General features: G+C 51.6%; 1 protein-coding gene across 10 annotated transcripts; it reads left to right on the top strand.

Annotated features, from left to right (window-relative positions):
* Positions 1 to 299: 299 nt before the first annotated feature.
* Positions 300 to 22,969, top strand: APBB1 (amyloid beta precursor protein binding family B member 1). Of its 10 annotated transcripts, none has more exons than XM_043580500.1 (16): positions 387 to 408; positions 7,797 to 8,531; positions 12,633 to 12,746; positions 14,275 to 14,450; positions 14,543 to 14,599; positions 14,679 to 14,764; positions 14,879 to 14,942; positions 15,390 to 15,539; positions 15,892 to 16,019; positions 16,126 to 16,131; positions 16,427 to 16,541; positions 16,691 to 16,775; positions 17,056 to 17,139; positions 21,873 to 21,988; positions 22,136 to 22,312; positions 22,397 to 22,969. In XM_043580500.1, exons 2-16 carry the CDS (start codon positions 7,811 to 7,813, stop codon positions 22,562 to 22,564), a joined length of 2,247 nt encoding a protein of 748 aa, XP_043436435.1. In that variant the 5' UTR covers positions 387 to 408; positions 7,797 to 7,810; the 3' UTR covers positions 22,565 to 22,969. The 10 variants fall into 10 exon arrangements, with proteins under 10 accessions (XP_043436441.1, XP_043436437.1, XP_043436435.1 ...); XM_043580499.1 differs by lacking the exon at positions 387 to 408 and adding an exon at positions 695 to 826; XM_043580505.1 differs by lacking the exons at positions 387 to 408; positions 12,633 to 12,746 and adding an exon at positions 695 to 826.
* Positions 22,970 to 23,056: the final 87 nt, after the last annotated feature.

The following is a 23,056-nucleotide window of genomic DNA, read 5'->3' as shown; positions in this document are numbered from 1 at the left end:
CATCTGGGTTTCAGTCTGATTTCACCACTTACTTGTGACTGCGGGCAAGTCGCTTTACCTTTCTTAATCTCAGCATCTGTCTCTGAAAAATAAGGATAATAGTGGCGACCTCACAGGGCTGGTGTGAGGATGCATGCCTGTAAAAGGTTTAAACACAGAGCCTGGCACAGTGTAAGCGATCAATAAATACGATCTATTATTATTATTATTATTGTTACCAACCCTGTGTCCTCATTGCCTCTCCACCAGGACGTCAGGGACTGTTGCCGCAAGAGTGGAGCAGGCTGTCTCCTCGGGGCCCCTCCCCGCGCCGCCGCGGCCCGGCCACCGCCACAGCCGCTCCCGCTCCAGCCTCGTCGGTGCGGCGCGCGCGGGAGTGCGGGCCCTGGGCCCTGCGGGGCGCGCTCGGTGAGTCCGGCGCCTCGCCACAGAGGGCGGTGCCGGGCTAGACAGGGGTCTGTGGAGGCAGGGGCAGAGCTCTGGGACCCGGGGACCCGGGCGCATGGCTGGCGGCTGACCAGGGCGGCTGGGCCGCGGGGCGCCCTGAGATCCGAGCGTCCCGCAGGGCGCGGCCCTCGGCTAAGCTGCGGCAAGTGTCGCCCGCGACGGGCTCGCGCGCCGGTTCCCGCGCGCGGCCCAAGATGGCGCCCCTCCGTCCAACCACCCCCCTCCCCCCCGCCCCGCGCGCGCCTCCGCCGCTCGGGGCGCGGCCCCGCGGCCCGCGCGCTCCAGGGCGGGGGATGTTGTGATGGAGAAGCCGCCGCGGAGCCGGAGCCCCGCAGCCTGAGCCACCTCCGCCACCTGGGCCTGGGGCCTCCCCGCGCAGGTAGGAGCTGCCCCTGCCCGGTCCCAGCCCCGGAGGCCGGATCCCGACCTCCCCAGCGGCCGGCGGACCCCGCAGCCCCTTCCCCACGCGGCCTGGGTCTCCCCCGGCCAGGCCCCATCCTTGCGGGCGGTCCTCCCGCCGCGCACATTCCGACCATCCCCCTTTCTCCCCCTTGTAGGCTCCACCTCGGTCCTCACAATGCCCCCTCCCCGACCTTTACCTGGTGCCCCTCCGGGCTGGAGAGGGGCGAGTATGGGGGACCCGAAACGAGAGCAGGTGGGGGATGGGGGTTGGGGGAGGGGAGGTCAAGGGCTGGGAATGGGACGTGGGGTGAGGTGGACAGAACCCTGGCGGATTTCTCCAGGGTCCCAGGCCTGGAATCTGTCAAGCCGCATTCTGTTGCCCTCGGCGACTAAGGGGTGTGCCTTGGGGCCGGCCGGCTGTGTCCCCAGCTCGGGGAGGAGGCCTAGCACTCGCTGAAGCTCTCGTCCAGGGCAGCTTTCCCACCGCCAATTCGGAGGTTATTCGGAACGTATTTTGCAACTGCCTGTGCATTTCTTGCATTCCCAGCCCCTCGAGACTAGTCCCAGCTCTCTCTACTCTTTCAAAGCCGAAACCTTGCCTACACTTGCTGTCTTCATTTCCTCACTTCCATTCATTCTTAAAAGCTCTTCATTTGGTCTCTGTCGCGGACACCCACTGAAACTGCTGGAGCCAAGGTCACCGGAGACCTCCAGGTGGCCAACTCCGAAGGACACTTTTCTGTTATCCCCCTTTACCTTTCAGTAGTATTCAGTGGTGTGTGGTAACTGTCCTGGAAGCATTTTCCTGGTTTCTCTTGTCCAGCATTGTCTGCTCCTTCGTGGTCTCATTTGTTACCTCCTTCCCCCCCACTGTAGATGTTGGTAAAGCTTTTAGTTCTGTCCTGAGCTATCTTCTCTCATTATGTACTTTCTCCTTGGGTATTTTATTCACTACCAAGCCTTCAAATTTCATATATATATATTCTGATGATTCTCAGATGTTTATATCTGACCCAGACCTCTTTTCTGAACTCCAGATCCATCTGCCATCATGACATCCTCATTGAAGTTCAACAGAAATTCCAGACCTACAGATCCGAAGCTGAATTATCTTCCCTGTGTTCCCTCTCTACCCTTCTTCCAAACCTGTTCTCCCTTCAGCTTTCAGAAATGGCTACTTTCCAGTCAGTTATCCAAGCTGGAATACTGGGCAACATTCTAGATTAACCTCTCTCACCTTCTGTATCCCTCACCCTCTGTATCTAATGTCACCAAATTCTGTCACATCCACTACCTAATTTTCAGATATTTTCCATTCATTTCACTCTGTTCTCACTGATACTGAATTTAATCTAGGCCAAAACTCTTTTTTTTCCCTTCATTGCTCTAATAGCATACCCTCTTGCCTACCTCCCCTTAAATACTCTGAACACAATGTGATCCTTTAAAATGGCATCTATCTGATCAATTATTCATTCAACAAATATACTTTGAGCACTTTTTATATATCTGGTACTGTGTTAGGCACTGAAGATATAATTATGAGCAAAATAGACTGGGATCTTGTCCCCACAGAGCTGATAATCCAGGAGGGAATCAGAGAAGAGTAAAATCACAAGTGTAATAAATACTGTGAGGGAAAGGTGGATGGTGCCTTGAGAATACATAAAAGCACAAGCTAAACTGGTCTGGGAGATAGAGAGAGGGCCAAGGAAGGCTTCTCTGAGAACATGACATTTGAACTAAGATGTAAAGGATGAGTATCAGTTAGTTAGGCTGAGTGAGGGTTAGCAGAAGGAGGTTCCAGGCAGCAAGGAAAAATCACATGCAAACACCTTGTGAAAGGAGAGAGCATCATGTCTTCGAGGAATCAAAAGAAGGCCAGTGAGGCTGGAGAGCAGAGTGCTGATACTGGAGAGGAAGGCAGAGGCCACACTGAGCAGGACAATTTAGGCCTTGTTAATAATTATGATCTTAAGGTCTTTGTCCTTGGTACAGATTGTGATGGTAGTGGATGTGGAGAGTAGATGAAATCCGGAAATTTTCCTCAGAGAGAAAATTATCAGTATCTGGGGATGGATGGAATGTGGGGAGTGAGGGAGAAGTTAGTGTCAAGGATGGTACCCCTGCTGCACAACCGGAAGGGTGGTTATATCACTCCATGAGCCAGGATCCTAAAGGAAGACTAGTTAAGGTGTGGGAGAGAGAAGCTTAAGCAGGCATGTTTGTCTGAGAGGCCTTTGAGACATCAGATGGAGATGTTGAGTAGGAAGTTGAATGTACATGTTGTGGAGCTCAGATGAAGGGTCTGAAATGGAGATGTAAATTTGGAAATGAGCAGTGTATAGGTGGCATCTGAAGCTATGGGCATGAATAAATACATTGAATATTTGGTGAGAAAGAGTAAAGGGCATAAGAACAAGCCATGAGAAACCCTAGTGTGTGACAGTTGGTAAAGGAAGATGAGCCAGGATAGGGGGCTAAGGAGCCACAGGACAGGAACTAGAGTGTAGGAAGAAAACCAGGAGATGTAGTGTGGGGAAGCCATGGAGGAGAGCCATGGATGAAAGTTGGATGAGGGGCAGGGTGTTGAGTGGTGTTGAGAGTACAACCAAGAGGCTGTGTGGGTTGAATTAGATGCCACAGGGTCCTGTTGACCTTGGCAGGTGTTACCGAGGTGTGCTGGGAATGCAGGCAGGGTTGGAGACGGCTGAGCAGTGAGTGTAAGGTGAGGAAATGGCAACAGTGAGTAAAGACAGCTCTTTCAAGAAGTTTGCTTAAGCTGGGGAGAGAGAGCAGCTAGTGGTGCTGGAGGAGCGTCTGTCAAGAAACATTCTGTTTTTAAGTTGGGAGATAGTGGATCCCATTGAGAAGGAGAGGTTGATTATATAGAAGAAAAAATGGATAAACAGTGGTAGAAAATTCCTGGAAAGGCATGAAAGGAAGGAGCCAAGTAACAGATGAAGCAGTTGGTCTTAGGAAGAAGGAGAAAGGGGTAGGTGCTGAAGTCAGCAAATTTGTGTTTCTGGACATTCTCCAACTGCTGGCTTCCATTTCCTCTGTGAAGGAGGAGTGGGAGGTCTTCCGCTGGCAGGGAGGGGTGGTACTGGGGGTGGTCCAAGGAGAGTTGTGTTTTTGTCTCAACTTAAAGGTCCCTTCCTTGGAGCGCCTGGGTGGCTAAATCAGTTAAGCATTTGACTCTTGATCTCAGCTCAGGTCTTGATTTCAGGGTCGAGTTCAAGCCCTGCATTGGGTTCCATGCTGGGTGTGAAGTTTACTTAAAAAAAAAAAAAGTCCCTTCACCAAGTTGGTCTTTGCTGATGTCTAGGCTGGAATAAGCCTCAGACTCCTGTAGTGCCCTGTTCCTCCCCCATCACAGTACACCATCATTTATTCAACAAATAGGGAGTGCTTATTGGTGCCAGGGACTGTTCTAGACACTGGCACTACACTGCTAGATTGTGTACATCACTGGGGAGAAACCATTTCTTTATAATTCATCACTCTTCCCCATGCCTACTACAGTGCCTCACAAATAGTAAGCTGGCAGGCTAGAGGACTCTTGACCTTGAATAGGACTCACCCCTACCCCTGTGGTCTGATATCAGCTCCTTCAGGCTTAGTGGCCACTCTTTTAGCTCCTTGCCTTGAGCCAGAATCCATGTGGATCTTTCCATCCTTTGAGAGGGATCAGGGACTCCCAAGGAGAAGGGAGAAGCTGGCATGTGCCCCTTCTTAAAGATACTAGTCATCCTTTGACCTCAAAAAGTTAGGTGATGGTACCACACAGTGTCTTGAACCAGGTGCTCAGGCTTCAGTATTTGTTGGCAACAGAGCTGCCTCATTTCTCCCCCAGTACTTTCTGCCCTGGTGACCGGAAGGACAGGGATGCCCTGGAGTCGAGCTGGCTCTTCACCGTCTCAGCCTCACAGTATATGTGCCCATCCCAGATCACACCTCCAAGTGCTAAGGAGATTGGTCCCATCCTGACCTCTTAGAAACCTGGAACCATATACTGCTGCTTCAGAGAAGGGCTCATCATCTCCATCATCCTCTGAGTTTGCCAGAGTCATGGGGTCTTCTACATCCTGGAACTCATGGAGATCCGACTATTGAACAGACTCAAGCCAGGATGTTGGTTTATGCTAACTCCATCCCTCCCTTTTTCCCCTAGATCTCGGTCCTTGTTGCTCTGGGATTCCTGCCTTCATCATTCTCCAGCACCTTACCTAACACTCCTATTGCCCATCCCCAGCCCACAGGACCACACAAGCCTGTCTCAATGTCTGTTGCCACTAGTTCTGGGCCTCCTAATTCCTTTCTTCCCATATCTGTCTCCTCCATCTTTCTCTTCCATCCACACCAAGGGCCCACTCTGTCATAGACGCACAGCACACACTCTTTGGTAATGGGAATGTGAAGTTGAATAAGACTTCACTGGGGCACGGGGTGTCTTGAGACAGAGGAGGGAACAGTCTCCTGAGCATGAGGAGAGAGGACTGAACCAGAAAGGCTCACTGCTTAGGGGCCTTGACTGCTGAGCCAACTTTTGAAACATGAGCAGAGATTCTCACATGGGGACGTAGGATTCCAAGCTGGGGGAGCACTATAAACAAAGAGCCAGGGTTGTGAGGGTACGACCAATTCCGGAATCTGCCATACTTCGTGAGGGTGGAGTGTAAGGTGTGAAAGAAGGAGGGAAGGGGGAGGAGGTCTGAGAGGTCATAGGGATTGGCTCAGGTAGGCTCTTGGTGTCCTGCTAATGAGCACAGACTTTATCCTGAAGGCAGCAGTGAGCCATCTAAGTTTTCCAACTGAGGAGTGACACAATCTGGTTTCCATTTTTGGAAGATTACTGTGGTTCTAGGTAGCAGCAGAGCCATTTATTTTTCTCATTTATACCAGTGACCGTGAGTTTGCTTATTGCCCAAGTGGAGCCACACCAAACAGCCAGCAGTTACATGTGAGGCAGATACACAGACAACATGTTTTCATCTATGTCACAGACGTATACACAGCATTGTCCTAGGGGCGGAGGAGCTGGGCAGGATGGAAGGGTGGACTATGGCTCCTGCCTCAGGACCGCGCACTGCGCCTGAGAGACAGCAGAATGTTGCTCAGGCAGCCAAAAGCACCTCACCAGCAGCCTTGGCTCAGGGCTCAGAGCTGCACTGAGGTGCAGAGAGACCCGGGGCCAGAGGTTCTGGGGGAAAGAACTCCCCAGTGGGGCCAGGGGGAGAGAGAACTCTCAGGTGAGAAATCAGGGAGAAAGAGCCATATGGTAGGAGTCAGAGAGAGAGGTGTGTGTTGAGGGGCAGTAAGTGAGGGAGAGCTGTGCTGGGAGAAGGGTCAAGTAGGAAGAGAGGACTCCAAGAGAGGGTATCAGGGAGGGGGAAGGGTGACACAGTAGGAGCTAAGAGGGCCAGGATGAGAGAGAATTGGGTAGTAGTTGGTCAGGGAGAATGACCTGTGAGGTGGTGGCAGGGAGGCTCCAGGGAGTAAGTGCTTTATAGTGGGGGGGTCAGTGAAGGAGAGCAGCAGAGCAATGGAAGGTCAGGGAGATGCGGAGGGGAGGGTAAGGCCTTAATGGTGGGATTGTTGGGCTATGTGGCTGGAAGGATAGGTAGGCAGAGAAGGTGGTCCACAAAGGGCTTGTAAGGAGATGGGGTCCAAGGGGATAGGAAATGGGTGCTGTCACTGTGGAACAGGAGATCCCCTCACCTGAAGGGCAGATGGGGTTTAGTTGGGGCACTGTTGAGACACAGTAACATGGCCAAAGTGTGCTTTCTGAAACTGGGAGAGGAGATGATAAAATGGGGCCTTTAGGAGATGGGAGGGTGGAGTTATACATTCATTCAACAAATATTTATTGAATTCTTATTCTGTGCCAAGAGTGTGTTAAGCTCTGAACATATTGCATTGAAAAAAAAAGACAAAATCCTCCGCCATGGAACTGAAATTATAGTCATGAGGAGACAATCATAAAACAGATAATAATAATAATGTTGATTAATAGCTTGACAGTCTAGGCACCAGGGAAGGCTTGGGTGTAGCTGAGAGAGGGATTGGTAGCGGGATTCAGTTTTAAAAGGGTATCAGGGAAAGTGCCACTGAGAAGGTGACAGTTGGATCAAGACCTGAAGGGCTGAAGAGTATAGGTCAAAAGCCCCTGCAATGATCCAGGCATGGGGCATTATAGGAGCTGGCAGATGGAGTAATGCCCATGGTGAGACACTTTATAGAAACAGTCATCAAAATGTAGCTTCAACTGGCCAAAGGAGCCATGGATTGGAACTGAAGGTCCTTCCTCTGTGACCTTCCTTCCTAGGTCCATGCCCTTGAGGGATGGCTCTGCAGCTCATTCTCTCCTATTCTTACAGCCCCTAGTAGGGGTGGGCTTCAGGGCTGGTTGAGCCCAGTGATTTAACAACAATGGGAACACAGCCTGGGGAGCTCACAGTAGGGGGCTGTGGATAGCAACGTGGCAGGAGGAAGGGAGCAGTTAGTGTCCAGTGTCCAGAACACATGAGCCAGTCCCACGCCAGCTGGGTCCCTGGCACAGTAAGCACCGGTCGGATAAGCTGGGGGTGGGGATGCACAGAGAGCCATTGTGTGGAGGCTCTGGTGTTAGGAGCGAGGGCAGAGCAGGGTCTGGCTGTACTGTCCCAGAAAGCTCAGGGCTGGGGATTTGGGGCCAGAGTGGACTGTGGGGCCTGGCCCCAGCCTTGGGTGGAGATAGATAGGGTTGAGCAGGTGATGGTGAAGGGGGACAGCAGTTGGGCCTAGTTGTTGTCATGGGAAAATAGCTCACAGGACATGGAGTGGTGGGTGCTGGCCTGCTGTGTGTAAGGGAGATGAGGAGGTGCAGAGCACAGCCCTGGGCAGAAGCAAGGGTGCTGCTATCCAGACCTGGAGGCTGAACATGGTCTCCTCTCCCCACCCCGCAGGATCTGCCAAGGCCATGTCTGTTCCATCGTCACTGAGCCAGTCGGCCATTAATGCCAACAGCCACGGAGGCCCCGCCCTGAGCCTACCCCTGCCCCTGCACGCTGCCCACAACCAGCTGCTCAACTCCAAGTTGCAGGCCACGGCTGTGGGACCCAAGGACCTGCGCAGTGCCATGGGGGAGGGTGGTGGTCCTGAGCCAGGCCCTGCCAATGCCAAGTGGCTAAAAGAGGGCCAGAACCAGCTCCGGCGGGCTGCCACGGCCCATCGTGACCAGAACCGCAACGTGACCTTGACCCTGGCAGAGGAGGCCAGTCAGGAGCCTGAGATGGCACCCTTGGGCCCCAAAGGCCTGATGCACCTGTACTCAGAGCTGGAGCTCTCCGCCCACAATGCAGCCAACAGAGGGCTCCGAGGATCTGGTCTGATCATCAGCACCCAAGAGCAGGGGCCAGATGAAGGAGAGGAGAAGGCAGCAGGGGAGGCCGAGGAGGATGATGAGGAAGAGGATGAGGAGGAGGAGGAGGAGGACTTGTCTTCTCCCCAAGGGCTGCCCGAGCCCCCGGAGAGTGCGGAGATGCCCCCCAGACCCCAGGCCCTTGCCGACGGTCCCCGAGAGCACAGCAAGAGTGCCAGCCTCCTGTTTGGCATGCGGAACAGTGCAGCCAGTGATGAGGACTCAAGCTGGGCTACCTTATCCCAGGGCAGCCCCTCCTATGGCTCCCCGGAGGACACAGGTACCTTAATGGAGCTTAACTTGGGGAATATGGGAGGGCAATAGAGGCCAGGGCCAGCCTGGGCATGAATCACAGAGCACATGTCCTCAGTCCTCAGCAGACCATATCCAGCCAGGTTTTCCTGAATGAAACCATTCCTGCATTCAGAGTGCTTGCACAAGTTGATAGATCCTCCCGTCATGCACACCCTGATGGATGGTAAACTAGGTGTGTTTATGGAGTACTTACCAGGTACTGCCCTGTGCTTAGCATTATCATATTTAATCCTCACAGTAATGTTGTGAGGTAGAGACTGTTATGATGCCTGTACTACAGATGACAAAAAAAGGAGGCCTGGAGAGGTTAAGTAGCTTTCCTAAAGTCACAGACAGTCTGGGATCACTGTAGAACCGAGTCTAGACCTGAGCTCTTGGCCCTGCATACCCTGCCACTGATGCACACAGCACGATGAACCAGGTGCGCTTGAAACAGGTTTTAACAGGCCGGGTCTGGAGGCAGCAGCAGCACCTCCCCACAGAGGTCTATTTGGAAAGACTGAGGTCGGGGATTATGTGCAGAGACCCCTCTGGGCATTGCAAGGGTACCATTTTGTAACCTTTGTATCAGGAATGGAATATTGACTAAAAGTTAGGAAGTAAAGGAAGAATAAACATATTCTTCTTTGTAGGGTGGGTGGGGGGAGAAAATAGATATTAGGACTCCAAAGATTGATCATTAAATGTGTTCTATTTAAATAAATTGAGTCTCCACATTTGCTCATGTCACATAGAGATGCAGACAGGGCTGAGGAACAAAGGACAGAGATAATGGGCTGTAGCTACTATCCTGGACTTCTGTGGGCTGGGGTGTAAGTAAAGATCAGGAAAGACTCTTGTGTGTGCCTGGCAGCAGGCACCATACCAGGCCCCAAATGGTAGAGCCTTTGCAGGGGGACATGCAGTTCATGGAGGTGAGCAAAGGGCAGTACACCATCCCCTTTCAAAAAACTTGTTACAGACGTTTTCAAACATCTACAGAAGTCAAGAGAATAGAATAATGAGCCCATTTTACCCATGACCCAGTTTCAACAATTATCAACACATGACTAATCTTATGCATCTATACCCCCACCTACTCCTGGGCCCTAGCCTAGGTTATTTTGAAGCAAACACTCAAGCCCAAAAGTGTTTACCCATGCATTTCCAAAAAACAAAACTCTTAAAAAGATCTACAACATTATTGTCATGAACAAAAAATTTTAACAATAATTCCTTAATATTATCAAATATCCAGTTAATGTTTATAATTTCCCAGTTGTTTAATAATGACCGCCAACTCAGCTATTTAAAAAAGTTTTGATTGTTTGAATCAATAACCAAAGAGTCCCAGACCTTTCAGCGGTGGATGTGTATCTTAAATTTTCTTTTGGATCTGTATATTGTTTCATTCCTCTGTCTGTCCTCTATTTTTGCTTGCAGGTTGTTGTTGTTGTTGTTGTTGCTGTCATTTTAAATTGGAGACACTGTGTTTTTTGTCCTGGATTTTCCATGGTCTGGATTTGCAGACGCTCTCGCTGTGGCAGTGTTGAACAGGTTTCTCTTCCCCTAGATTTCCTGTAGATTTGGGAGTGAGTTCCAGAGCCTTGATCAGACTCAGATTTGAGAGGTTTTTTGTGTTTTGCTTTTGCAAGAACACTTCATAGGTGGTATTGAGTACTTCTATCAAAGACAAAGTCTGATGGCCTCTCTTTTTGTGATGTTAGTGGCCTTCGATGGTCATTGCTTGGACCCCCTTTAAAGGGAGCAGCTGCTACTCCACTCTAGCTTGTTATTTATAGGGTTGGTGGGGGGAAATGCAGTTGCAGTGGAGCCAGTTCATGCAACTTTTCTAGGTAAATGGAAAACTGGACATTGATGTGAAATATTCCAGTTTCTTTTTTTTTTTTAATTTTTATTTTAATGTTTATTTATTTTTGAGAGAGAGAGAGTGTGAGCAGGGAAGAGGCAGAGAGAGAGAGGGAGACACAGAATCTGAAGCAGGCTCCAGGCTCTGAGCTGTCAGCACAGATCCCGACGTGGGGCTCAAACTCCTGAGCTGTGAGATCATGACCTGAGCTGAAGTCAGATACTTAACCGACTGAGCCACCCAGGTGGCCCCCCCCCCCCCAATTCTTTTTTTTTAAAAGCACCATGCAGGCCCCACCAAATCTGAGTCTTGTATCGGTCTATAGGCTGCTGGCTTGTAGCCCCTGCCCTAGCGGTGGGTATGAGTCAGAGGCCTGATTGCTCAGGGGCTGCTAGGATGGTCACTGCAGTAGCTGTCCTTGTGAGTCTTCTGGGAGAAGGAGGATAGAACTGCTGAAGGAGTGGGAAGGGTATGCTGGACACGGGCATCAACCTCAGTGAGAGAGAATGGTCAAGGATCAAGCTCTGGTGGAGACTGTGGAAGTTCAAAGTAGTGAGTGGTGTGGGGCCAGCCTAAGGAAGGGGCTGAGTCACTGCTTACTCTTTTGTAATTGTGGTACTATGACCATGAAGGCCACAGAGGAAGTCTGGACTCCTGAAGGAATGGACTGGAATTGAACAAAACTATTTTCTCCTTCCCATCTTAGGATCTCCACAAAGTTGTTGATTGAATGCATGAGTGCATGAATAAATGAATGAATGAATGGTAAACGAATGAGCAAAAGAACTTTATTGCCTGTGTTGGGTTCATATTCGGCACCAGGCCTTGTCCTAGATGCTGAGAATGCATCCTACAAGGGACCTGCCCTTATGGTACTCAGTCTAGTGGGGGAGACAAAGATAAACAGGCAGTTCTGATCAGCATGGTGAGCACTGGGATGGGAGAGATGCAGGAGGGGCACTCAGCCCTGCCTATGTGCATGGTGGGGGGAAAGGGGTGGGTCAGTTTTGAGAAGTGACCTTTACATGGATGCCTGAAGGAGGAGTGGGTCATAGCCAGGTGAAGATTGAGGGAGGGAGGCTGGACTTGGAAAGGATGAGGGGCTTGCCAAGCAGGGAGAGAGAGAGACAAGGAGGGAGTGGGGGTGATCAGAGATAAGGCTGAGGGGCAGAGGCTAGGGGCTCATAACAGCACCCAAACCCTAGGAGTTTAAGTTCTATCCTGAGGGCAAGAGAAAACAATTAGGAATATTAAAGTGGAGAGTAGTTTAGCATTTTGGAACAATCAATTTTGGGTTGTAGTGTGCAGCCCAGATTGGTGGAGATGAGGTTGGAGGAGGGAGCCCACCTGTGAGGCTGTTGCAGTGATCTGGGTAAGAATTCCAGGTAGTAGCTTGGACTACTGTAGTGACATAGGAGTGGAGAAGAGGAGAGAACATTATGCGATTCATTGACTCCTCAGTAAATGGCCACTCCTGGTTTCACCATGAAGGTGTACATGGATGAATGAATGAACGAACACAAACCTTTGAATTCGTGCGTGAGTGCCTGAATGAGTCGATGCAGGAGTGAAGATTCCTGAAAAAAATGTGTGCATGTGGCAGCAAAGGCCTGAGTGGGGCTGTGCTTGGAGGGAGATGTGCCAGGCTCCAGAAGGGCCTCCCAGATGGTCAAAGGGGGGAGAGTGGCCCCTCCAGGACAGATCGGAAGGATGAAGCTCTTTGAAGCAGGAAGGTACAGGCTACCAGGGATGGCAGATGGATTGGTATGTGTGACTCAGTCAGAAGATGGTGAATTGGTCTCCAGATTCAAAAGGTGTATGACCCTTCATGAAGAAGGGTGTGGCTGTGTAAGGTATGGTTGCCCTGGGTGTTGGTGTTCCTGAAAGGTTGATAGGAGAACCCTGAAGATGATGGAGGGCTCCTGGGGAAGAGCAGGCATTCTAATTCCCTGGGGCCTCAGGAGAAGGGAGGGTGGAGGGAGAAGAGGTGGTAATGGCTACCTAGAAGGCTGGACAGGCAAGAAGAGCCCCTCCTCTGTGAACCCACCTCACTTGGAAGCTGAGGGTGGTGAGATATCTTGCTCAAATAAATGACTCTCACATTAGGTGTGCATCCACCTCGGGTATCCACGCCTGCTCCCAGTCTCTCTGTGCCCGGTTGCCCAGCAGCCTGGGTCTGGGGACTGCCTGTATCCTCATTGCTGCCTCTTGGACCAGTCAGGATTCCTGGTTTCCTTGGTAACGGGAAGCACGTCAGCAGTCTGGGCGCTCCCAGCCATCCTGGTGCTGCGGTTGCCGAGGAGACGCTGCAGCCTAGCTGGGCCCTGGCAGGTGAGGGGGGCTGTGATGGGAAGCCCCAAGCCCAACCTCAAGCTTGCTAGGGCCCAGCCCTTAAGGCCCACTTTTGGCCTCAAACTGCCGGGCAGGTTCTGGGCCCGGGAGGGAGCTCTGGGAGCCCTGAAGCCACACCCTTTTTGTTCTGAGAGCTACAGGCTTTGCAGGGCCCCAGGTGGCTGGGGTATTCCCGAGGGGTTGAGCTTCCTGGTGTCCCCAAGACTAGGTTTAACTGTGGTGCTGTGGCGACTGCTGCTGCTGCTGCGGGGTGGGATGGAGATTCAGGATAGGGGGAGGGGAGCCAGGATTAGAAAGAAGAGATGTAAGCAGGATGGGCTGGGGTCTTATGAGGACCCTCCATCCCCACCCCAAGGAGGTCCCCTCCCGTGGTGGTCCTGGCCCCTCCTTGGCGAGCGCCAGGCGGGGGAGGATCTTGCCTGGCAGGCGCTCTGCCCTGGTGAGAAGGGGGTGGGATGAGCTTTTCTCTGCAGCCCAGCACCAGGCTGTGAGCCCAGCTGGCTGGGCTGGAGGGGCTGTGAGGAGGGAGGGTGGAGGCAGGAGGGGCTGGGAACCAGCGCCATGTTCTCCCAGGACTTTTTCCTGGCCATCATCCTGCAGGACAGTAGTCCAGGTGAGGGATGGCATGGGTCTGGGCATGATGTGGGGTGGGGCTGGGTGGGAGGAGAGGCAGAGGAGGCATAAGCTGGGCCACAGAGTTGGAGTGGTGTGACTCTGCTAGGGGACGAAGAGTGTATGTCACAGGTATGTGTGCATGTGCATGAAATATTTGCCTGCGTCTGTGTGTGGTAAAGGGTCTGGGTGTGAGTGTCTGTGGTATCTGCACACATGTGGCAGAGGTTGAGTGTGCACTCACTATTTGTGTGGTACCCACACATGTTGGGGGTTGTTGTGGGTGTGGTCTCTGCGCACATGTGGTGGGAGCTGATATATATAACCGTGTGTGTGCACACCTCTGTGTATGGTGTCGGCATTAGTGTATGGCTGGAGTTGGTGTGTGTATGTATGTTTTTGCCCTTGCACCTGTGGGTGCCCCTGACTTTGATACCTGCCGTCTATATTGGCATTTTCTATGTGTGCACACCCTTGTGTTTCTGTGTTTCTGTGGCTGCACAGGTGTGTAGTAGGGCTTGTATGTGTTGTGTGCCTGAGTGCACATGTGTGTGCAGGAGCTGATATGTGTGTGCACCTGAGATATGGATATCTATGATAGGAGGTCAGTTGGGGTCACCCAACCTCCCTCCTTCTCTCTGCCTTCCTCCTTCCCTCTATGTAGCCACATTAGCTAGGCGCAGGGTGCAGGGGGAGACCTGAGTCATGTCCCCTGCGGGTGGTCCCCCATGTTGTGATTCCAGACTGCAGGCTCTAGGAGGAAGCAGGAACCTTGTGCTGGAGCCCTCCCCCCATCCCTCCCTCTGTACAGTGGAGTGTCAGTGAGGGGACTGGGCATAAGTACCCACTGCTTGTTGGGTGGGCACACCCTCATCAGCACCCCCCCACCCGGCAGATTCCTTCTGGAACCCCAACGCCTTCGAGACGGATTCCGACCTGCCGGCTGGATGGATGAGGGTCCAGGATACCTCAGGGACCTACTACTGGCACATCCCAACAGGGACCACCCAGTGGGAGCCTCCGGGCCGGGCCTCTCCTTCACAGGGGAACAGCCCCCAAGAGGAGTCTCAGGTGAGCTCACAGGTTTTTTGTCCAGGGATGGAGTGGTGGTGCTGCTGGGGCAAGATGAGCCACCCATTCATTGCTCCCATCCCTCTTCCTAGCTCACTTGGACAGGCTTTGCCCATGGAGAAGGCTTTGAGGATGGAGAATTTTGGAAGGTGAGGGGACCTGCTTTATAATGGGGGAACTGGAGAGGGGGCATCATTTTGGTCCTGACTCCTCTCACCCCTTCCCAAGGATGAACCCAGTGAGGAGGCCCCTATGGATTTGGGGCTGAAGGACCCTGAGGAGGGGACATTGTCCTTCCCAGCTCAGAGCCTCAGGTGAGTGGGAAGGCATAACACAGTGGGCTAGCCGGGGGATGGATCTCTCTGGGAGAGGCCTTGGGACAGTTCCCTGTTTGGTGATCCATACTAAGTGTTACCATCTTCCTCCAGCCCAGAGCCATTACCCCAAGAGGAGGAGAAGCTGCCTCCACGGAATGCCAACCCAGGGATCAAGGTTCGTTCAAGACCAATGCCCATTCCTCAGGCTGGAGCTCCTGTGTGTGTGGGAGACCCCCTCATGTCATGTTCTGGGAGTATCTCTGGTCTCAGTAAGCTCTCCACGTCCTGAGTTAGGAGCTCCTCTAGTCTTAGCACAGACCCCTGTGTCTGGACCAGAGGCATGTCAGTGTTTAACTCAACCAGCCCAGTGGCTTGGCGGGGGTGGGGTGGGGGGTCCATCCAGGCTTGGCTCAGATGCTTCCTTGTACTAGCAGCGGTCTCCTCTGAGACCAGCACCCCTCCCACCAACCATATCCTGTTTGGGGAGCTCAACATACCCTCCCAGATGCCATGTTCTGAGTCAGGAACTCCTCTGCTCTCAGCAGGAGAGTGTCCCATGTTGGGGGTCCTCCAGTTCTAGCTCAGACACTCTACCTCCCACCCCCTCTTCTGTGTCTGGCAGTGTTTTGCCGTGCGCTCCCTAGGCTGGGTGGAGATGACCGAGGAGGAGCTGGCCCCTGGACGCAGCAGTGTGGCAGTCAACAACTGCATCCGTCAGCTTTCCTACCACAAAAACAATCTGCACGACCCCATGTCTGGGGGCTGGGGGGAGGTGAGGGCTGAACTGGCAGGTGTGGTACAGTGGAGAAGGGAAGGGAGCTGTGAGGGAGAGGAGAGCTGGGCTGCCTGAGCAACGGCGGGGTGATGGAGGTGTCAGCCCCCCAAGTGACAGCCCTGTGACATGGGTGTGTGATCCCAGGTTGGGGCCTTGGGAGATGGTTTCTAACAGTGACTGGATGTTAAAAGCAGTCACATAAGAGATGACAGATGTGACCTCTACTAGAGTGAGGCTTGCACGGTGGGTGGTCCAACGCCAAGGTTGGGGGTGCCCTGAGCTGGAGGTGGCAGAGATCAGCACCTCCCCAGCTGGGGCCCCACTGAGTGCTTGCTCTCTGGGCCCACAGGGAAAGGACCTACTGCTACAGCTGGAGGACGAGACACTAAAGCTGGTGGAGCCACAGACTCAGGCCCTGCTGCATGCCCAGCCCATTGTCAGCATTCGCGTGTGGGGCGTCGGGCGGGACAGTGGAAGGTGGGAGCTGGGCCTGGGATCCTAGGGCGGGGACTCATCCATCAGTCAGAGTGGGGGCTCTCCTCCCTAACTTTATTCTTTGCCTCTCTTGTGCTGCCGGACCCAGAGAGAGGTACTTATGCCTAATTTACCTTCCCGTTCCTCCTCCCACACCTGGACCAGACGCCTCAAAGCACCTGAGGTCCCCTATTCTGCCCTGCCCCTTCCTGCCCGCTGTGCTCGCCCATTTTCCCCTCCTCAGCATGCTTGCCTGTCTACCCATCAGCCAGAAGGCAGCACCCACAGGACACCATCCTGAGGCTGGAAGCCCTGAGGAGCTGCGATGGACAGGGAGGGTGTGGGTTTGTAGGGATGATGCCTCGCACTGGATGGCACTGGGAGACACTGAGGTGCCCCTCCCCCAACAGGGACTTTGCCTACGTAGCTCGTGATAAACTGACCCAGATGCTCAAGTGCCACGTGTTTCGCTGTGAGGCACCTGCCAAGAACATCGCCACCAGCCTGCATGAGATCTGCTCTAAGGCACGGCCCCCTCCACTCCTTGGACTAGCTGCCACCTTTGCTCTACAAGGATGTGGGTGGGGTCACTGAGTTGGGGTGGGGGGGCTCCAGGGCAACGAAGCCCTAATGGATTCTCCCTCGCTCCTCCCCTCCGCTTCTCCCTTCCTTAGATCATGGCCGAACGGCGTAATGCCCGCTGCTTGGTAAATGGACTCTCCCTGGACCACTCTAAACTCGTGGACGTCCCTTTCCAAGGTCAGTGACACAACTCTTCCAGATCCAGCTCAACTGTGTTAGCAAAGGTGTGGTGACTCAAGAAAAGGCATGTGCTACTACATGGACATGATAAAAAATGGGCACATGGAGACTGAATTCTTTGGAGCAAATAAGTGAAGGGACTCTGGTTAAAGGCAGATGGGGAAGGGGTGGAGGTGAGGACTTGGCTGGGTGCATGTCCAGCTTATGCCCTCATGGTGGGGACTGGGGGGTGAGCAAGACCTGCCACCACAGTTGATCCTCCTTTTCTTTTCCACAGTGGAATTCCCAGCACCCAAGAATGAGTTGGTACAAAAGTTCCAAGTCTATTACCTGGGGAACGTGCCTGTTGCTAAACCTGTTGGTATGTGTGTTCTTTAGCTAGGGACCACCAACACTGATCCCAAAGCAATGCTCCCACCTTCTGCCTCCCAATACCTCTTTTATCAGACCTTCCTCATGCTTGATGTCACCTTGCCCTTTAAAGGTACACCTCCTGTACCTCTGTCCCATCTGCACTCTGTGTCCTGCCTATAGCAGCAATTGGCATGCCTTTATGGAGTGTGAACCAATGAACTAGGCAAGGGACACCAACTCTTGCATCCCGTGGAAAAACTTTGATTGGGTTGGGAGGTAGGTCTTAGATGACTGGAAACACCAAGTAGCAGCTGGGAGCTGGGTTTGGTATTACAGCACTATGAGCTGTGAGCACCTAGAGAGGAAGCAGTGAACATAATTGTGAGATGCTTTATTGTTTGTGAAGTACTTCTATATATGTCATTTAAATTTTATTTTTATTTTTTTAATGTTTATTTTTTTGAGAGAGAGACACACAGAGTGCGAGTGGGGGAGAAGCAGAGAGCAAGGGAGACACAGAATCTGCAGTAAGCTCCGGCTCTGAGCTGTCAGCACAGAGCCCGCTGCGGGGCTTGAACTCGTGAACTATGAGATCATGACCTGAGCCTAAGTCGGATGCTTAACCGACTGAGCCACCCAGGTGCCCCTTTGTCATTTAAATTTTGATGATCCTATGAAGTTGGGATTTTGGTAATACCTATTTTGTAGATAAGGGGACTGAGAGTAGAAATCTGGTTCTCACTTATATTTCCAGTGCTTTCACATTACCTGTTATTTATTTGTTCATTTGGCTAACAAATACATATAAAGCCTACCATGTGCTAGGTCCTGGGAGAACAATGGCCACAGCTTTCATAGCAGAAAAAAAAAAAGGAATTAATCAAATAATCATATTAATAATAAATGTGTAATTACAAATGAACATTCATTGAAAGAAAGTAGCAAGGTGCTATAAAACTTGTAACAGAGGAACTTCATTTTGTTTAGAATGTCAAAAAAGACTATTGAGAAAGTGACATTTGAACTAAGACCAAAAAATGAATAGGAGCTAATGTGGCAAAATGGGATAGAGATGAGAATGAAGCAGGGGAAGATCATTCCAGGCAGAATGAACAGTGTAGGGGAGGACCCATAGTGGAAGGCATTTTGGTACTTCAAAGGCATTGAGAGAAGATGATTGGTGCCAGATGACGCTGGGAGCGGGGTAGCAGTCAGACACTGTGGGACCCCATAGGCCATGTTAATGATTTGTCTTCATCCTAAGAACAGCAAGGAGCTATAGAAGAATTTTGAGGAGGCACTTGGCATAATCAGATTAGAATGTTGTAAAAGCTTGCTTTGGCTATGCCATGGAGAAAGATGTTTAGCAGGTGGAAGTGGGCGTGAAGAACTCAGTTGGGAGGGTCTTGGGAGTAGTCATGGCTGGTAAGAAGAGTATTGTGGACTGTGGTGGAGCTGAAGAAGAGTGTGCAGATTCAAGAGATGTTTAGACAATTAAAATCAAATATCTTGGTGATTGACTAAAGGTGGGACGAGGGACAGAGGCATTCAGGCTGACTCCTGACTTCCTGGCTTTGGGAACTAACTGGATGGTGATGTCATTCTCTAAAGGTAGCAGACTTTGGAAGAGGCCAGTTTTGGTATAGAGATTGGAGTTCAGTTTTGGACATGCCAATTTTGATGTGCCTTGGGGAAGCTGAGTGGCAAACTCAGGTTGGCAGCTGAATTCACAGAGGAGAGGTCTGGGTTGCAGATTCAAATGTGGCATTATTGGGTTATGGAGGTAATCAAAGCCATGAGTGTAGAGAAGACTGACCCCCGAAAGTAGGCAACCCACCGTGAAAAGAGAAATGAGGCTAGGCTTAGCTTTTAGGTCCTCCAGCATTTAATGGACAGTGCAGGAGGATGAAGTTGACAAGGATAGTGAGAGCAGCAGGAGAGAGGCCAGAGGAAAAAAAGAGACTGCTTCAAGATGTGGTCAGGTGTCACATCAAAAGATACTTAGGAAGAACTCAAAAGTGTTTGGTGAATGGATAAACAAATCAAAGAATGAATGAGATTTGCCTCAAATGACATGGCCAGGAGATTGTAGACCTAGGATTCAAACCTGGTCATCTTCAGTTCTCTGCTCTTCCCCTCAAACAATGCTGATTTTAATGACCAGCATCTTATATCCAATGAACAAACCCTTCTTGGAAAGGATGGGGATTGAGGTCGGGTTTGAAAGGAGGCCTGGATTTGCAGCGGGGAATTGGTATTCCAGTTAGGTTGAATGGTACTGCCACAGACATGGAGCTGGAAGTGAGAAAATCATGTTCACGGAGCAGGAAGGAAGCTTGGCTGACCTCTTCACCTTTGCTTTCGTTTCTTTTTGCCTTTCACCCTCAACTTTCAAACCCTCATTGCCTCTTCTGGTTACTACCCCTACTCTCTTGTCTTTCTGCCACCTTACATAGGTTCTCATAATGATGAAGCAAGCATCTGCAATCCTTGACGCTCCTCTGCTGCCTGTCACCTTGATGGGTCTGCTCTGTTAAGTCCCTAACCTCACTTCTTGCTTTGTCTTATGCTCCCTTTGTAACCTCTAGGAGTTTAGCATTGGCCCCTCCTAAAGCTGCAATATTCACTCAATCATTCATTTATTCAATGAATAAGTATTGAATGCCTGATTTGTGCCAGACACTATTCTAGGTTCTTGGTATACATGAATGAACAAAACTGACAGACTACTGCCTTCAGGTAGCTGACATTCTAGCCAGGAGAGAAAGGCAATAACAAAATTACATACTATGTTGGAAGGCAACAATTGATCTGGAAAAAAAAATGCACAGTAGGATAAGGGGTATTGGGAATGCAGGGCTGGGGTTCAGGGTGTAGGTTTCACTCCTGAGTTGTTACCAAATATGGCAGACTTTCTAGGCCACTTGCTCCACTACTTTCCCCCCCTCCACGCTGATCCTCCCCCTCCTCTGAGGCTAGGCCCCATCCCCACAGCCCCATGAGCTTGTTAAGCTGTTTGACTTCGATATCTTGTCCACACTCCTGGTCTTCAGGAGTTTCCATTGAGTGGTATAAATGTCGAAAACACCACAGCCCTTGGCAGTCGGATCTGACCCACTCAGGACTGCCTGTGTTGTCACCGTTCTGTGGGCTTCTAGGTTCCTCGGTTATGCCAGTTTGGATGCATTTGCCCATGTTGCTTTCAGGGTGACTTGCTCGTACATCTGGAATTTCTTCAGTATATAAGCCCTGTGCTAGGGTTGGGGACATGGGGATGAATTAAACTTGGCTTCTGTTCTTGAGATGGTCACAGCCCAGTGTGGAGGAAGGTTTTCTAGCAGTTACCAGATGTGCTAAGAGTTGTTCCTGCAACATCCTCTCTCTTCCTTGCAGCAGGGAAGGCTTCCGGGCGGGACTTGGATGAACCCCAAAGGATGAGTATCGGGAGTTTCTCAGTCAAGAGGGAAAGGGTACTCCAAACCGAAGCTTTTCCACAGTTGCAGCCTGTGTCCCTCGAGGGCATCCTCTTCTCTTACTCTGCATTCCCCATCTGCCTAGTAGGGCATTTGCCAGGACTAGATGTTAATAAATGCTACATAAATCATTTGAAGCTCCGGGAGCAGTAAAATATGAGGCTTGACAGCTCAGATGAGGCCAGTTTTTGGAGGACCTGCATGCTTGGGAGAGGAGTTTGGCCTTGATCCAGTCAGAGGTAAGATGAGCAAGGCCAAGATGAGGGAGGACTTTCGAGGAAGGCATTTGTCCTCTTCCTTGTCCTCTGCCCAAAGAGGGTCCATGTAGTCTGCTCCTTTGGGAGCCCGGAGGCACTGAGAGGGGCAAGAGGGCCCAGGAGTGGCCCACAGGGCTGCATGCCTCCACGTAGGCACTGCTTATTCTAACCTTTTAGCTGTGAAGGTAAAGACCAGTAGATCATACTGACTGTTCATGAGTAGTGCAGGGACCAGCACCCATGCAGCACCATGCTATGCGCTTCTCCTGCCATGGTTTTCTGCTGAGTGCAGGCAAAAGTGGGATGCAGGAATGAAGTGTTGAATAACAGTTTGAGATGGAGGAAACCACTGTGTTACAGAGGAAGTTGATTGATCTAAAAAACCAGGAATCTTGCATTACTTCCTTTGAGCACATTATAGAAATTACTGAATCCAACTAAGATTTGGCATTCCTTCTAGTTCTGAAAACTAGGAATATAAAGAAGGGAACTTTAAGCATCAGTTTTCTTATCTGTAAAATGGTAATAAAAGAACCAATTGGGAGATTGTCATAGGTGTAAATGCAATTGTGCACTATAATGATGTAGCATGGTGGGACACAAAAGTCAACTTACCTCAAGTGGATACAAAACAAACCAAAGTTTGGGTCTTGGGAGAGGAGTGGCCTTTAGGGGCTGGTTTGAGAGTTGTAGTGTGACGTAATTGAATGTCTGAATGTGGGTGAACACTGAGAGCCAAGATGTGGGGAGGTCAGAGCTTTGGGGGATCAGCTCATTTAGGAGGCTGAAGGAAGAGTCAGAATCAGGTGAAGAAAACCAAGCCTAGGATTCAATATTGAAGAAACCAGAAAAGTGCTAAATTACTGAAGCCAAGGAAGAGGGTACCAAGGAAAGGATACCTGTGCAGCATTGTACAGGGCTGTAAACTGGTGAAATGGGGATGGAGCAAAGGCCCTGGGGTAAACTCTCCCCACCCCTAGTGGTATCATGTTTGTGTCCATATCTTCCAGGGGTAGATGTGATAAATGGGGCCCTGGAGTCAGTCCTGTCCTCTAGTAGCCGTGAGCAGTGGACCCCAAGTCACGTCAGCGTGGCCCCTGCTACCCTTACCATCTTGCATCAGCAGGTAAAGACTGGGATGGGAGAAGGCATGGCTGTGCCTCGCCATGGAGGGGAGCCTGGGGTGGTGGGGGAAGAGCTGCCAGTAAGGTGGATGTGTTCAGTGGAAGAGAGGGTTGGGCTGTTCCTTTCTAACTGGGCTCCCTCCCTCCAGACGGAAGCAGTGCTGGGGGAATGTCGGGTGCGTTTCCTCTCCTTCCTGGCTGTGGGCAGAGATGTCCACACATTTGCATTCATCATGGCTGCCGGCCCAGCCTCCTTCTGTTGCCACATGTTCTGGTGCGAGCCTAATGCTGCCAGCCTCTCAGAGGCTGTGCAGGCTGCCTGCATGGTAAGTGGGTAGGGTGATGGAGTGGTGATGCCCACCCCACATGGGGCAGGCTGGAGAGTGACTGCTGCACCTGCCTCTTTGCAGCTCCGCTACCAGAAGTGTCTGGATGCACGCTCCCAGGCCTCCACCTCCTGCCTCCCGGCACCCCCTGCAGAGTCCGTTGCCCGCCGTGTAGGGTGGACTGTCCGCAGGGGCGTTCAGTCGCTGTGGGGTTCCCTCAAGCCCAAACGCCTGGGGGCCCATACCCCCTGAAGTCCTCAGTCCTCCCTCCACCTGCTTGCATTGGGCCCCAGGGAACTCAAGGGTATGGGGCAGGGAGGGGCCCTAGAGGCTATTGTTAGGCCTCAGGCCCCCTCAAAGCTGCCCCTCCCTAGTAGCTGGGATTCCCTGCCTAGGGGCTGGGGAGAGAGAGACCTAATCCCTTCGGGGAAATGACAATATCGGATCGATAAGAGGAGCAAGAAGCAAGGCCAGCCCCAGGCTCTCCACCCCCATGTTTCAGGTGGAGCAGGAGGAACTGGTCTAGGCCAGGCCCTATCTTGGTAGGGTCTGGCAGGGGCAGAAGGGGGACTGGTCCAGGCATGGGTCCCCTCCCCACTGTTCCATGGGCACCTCTGCTGTACTGATATCACTAATAAAGTCTGTCTGCCCTGCTAAGCTGTGTGCCTTCTTGTGCCTGCACCATACCATCACCCCCAGTACCCTGATCCCTCAGTTAGGATTATATTCCCAAAGCCCCCTTCC

This window comes from Prionailurus bengalensis, chromosome D1, assembly GCF_016509475.1.
Source record: "Prionailurus bengalensis isolate Pbe53 chromosome D1, Fcat_Pben_1.1_paternal_pri, whole genome shotgun sequence".
NCBI lineage: Eukaryota > Metazoa > Chordata > Mammalia > Carnivora > Felidae > Prionailurus > Prionailurus bengalensis.
Note: the sequence above shows the minus strand (reverse complement) of the source record. Positions and strands in the feature narration are given on the sequence as shown.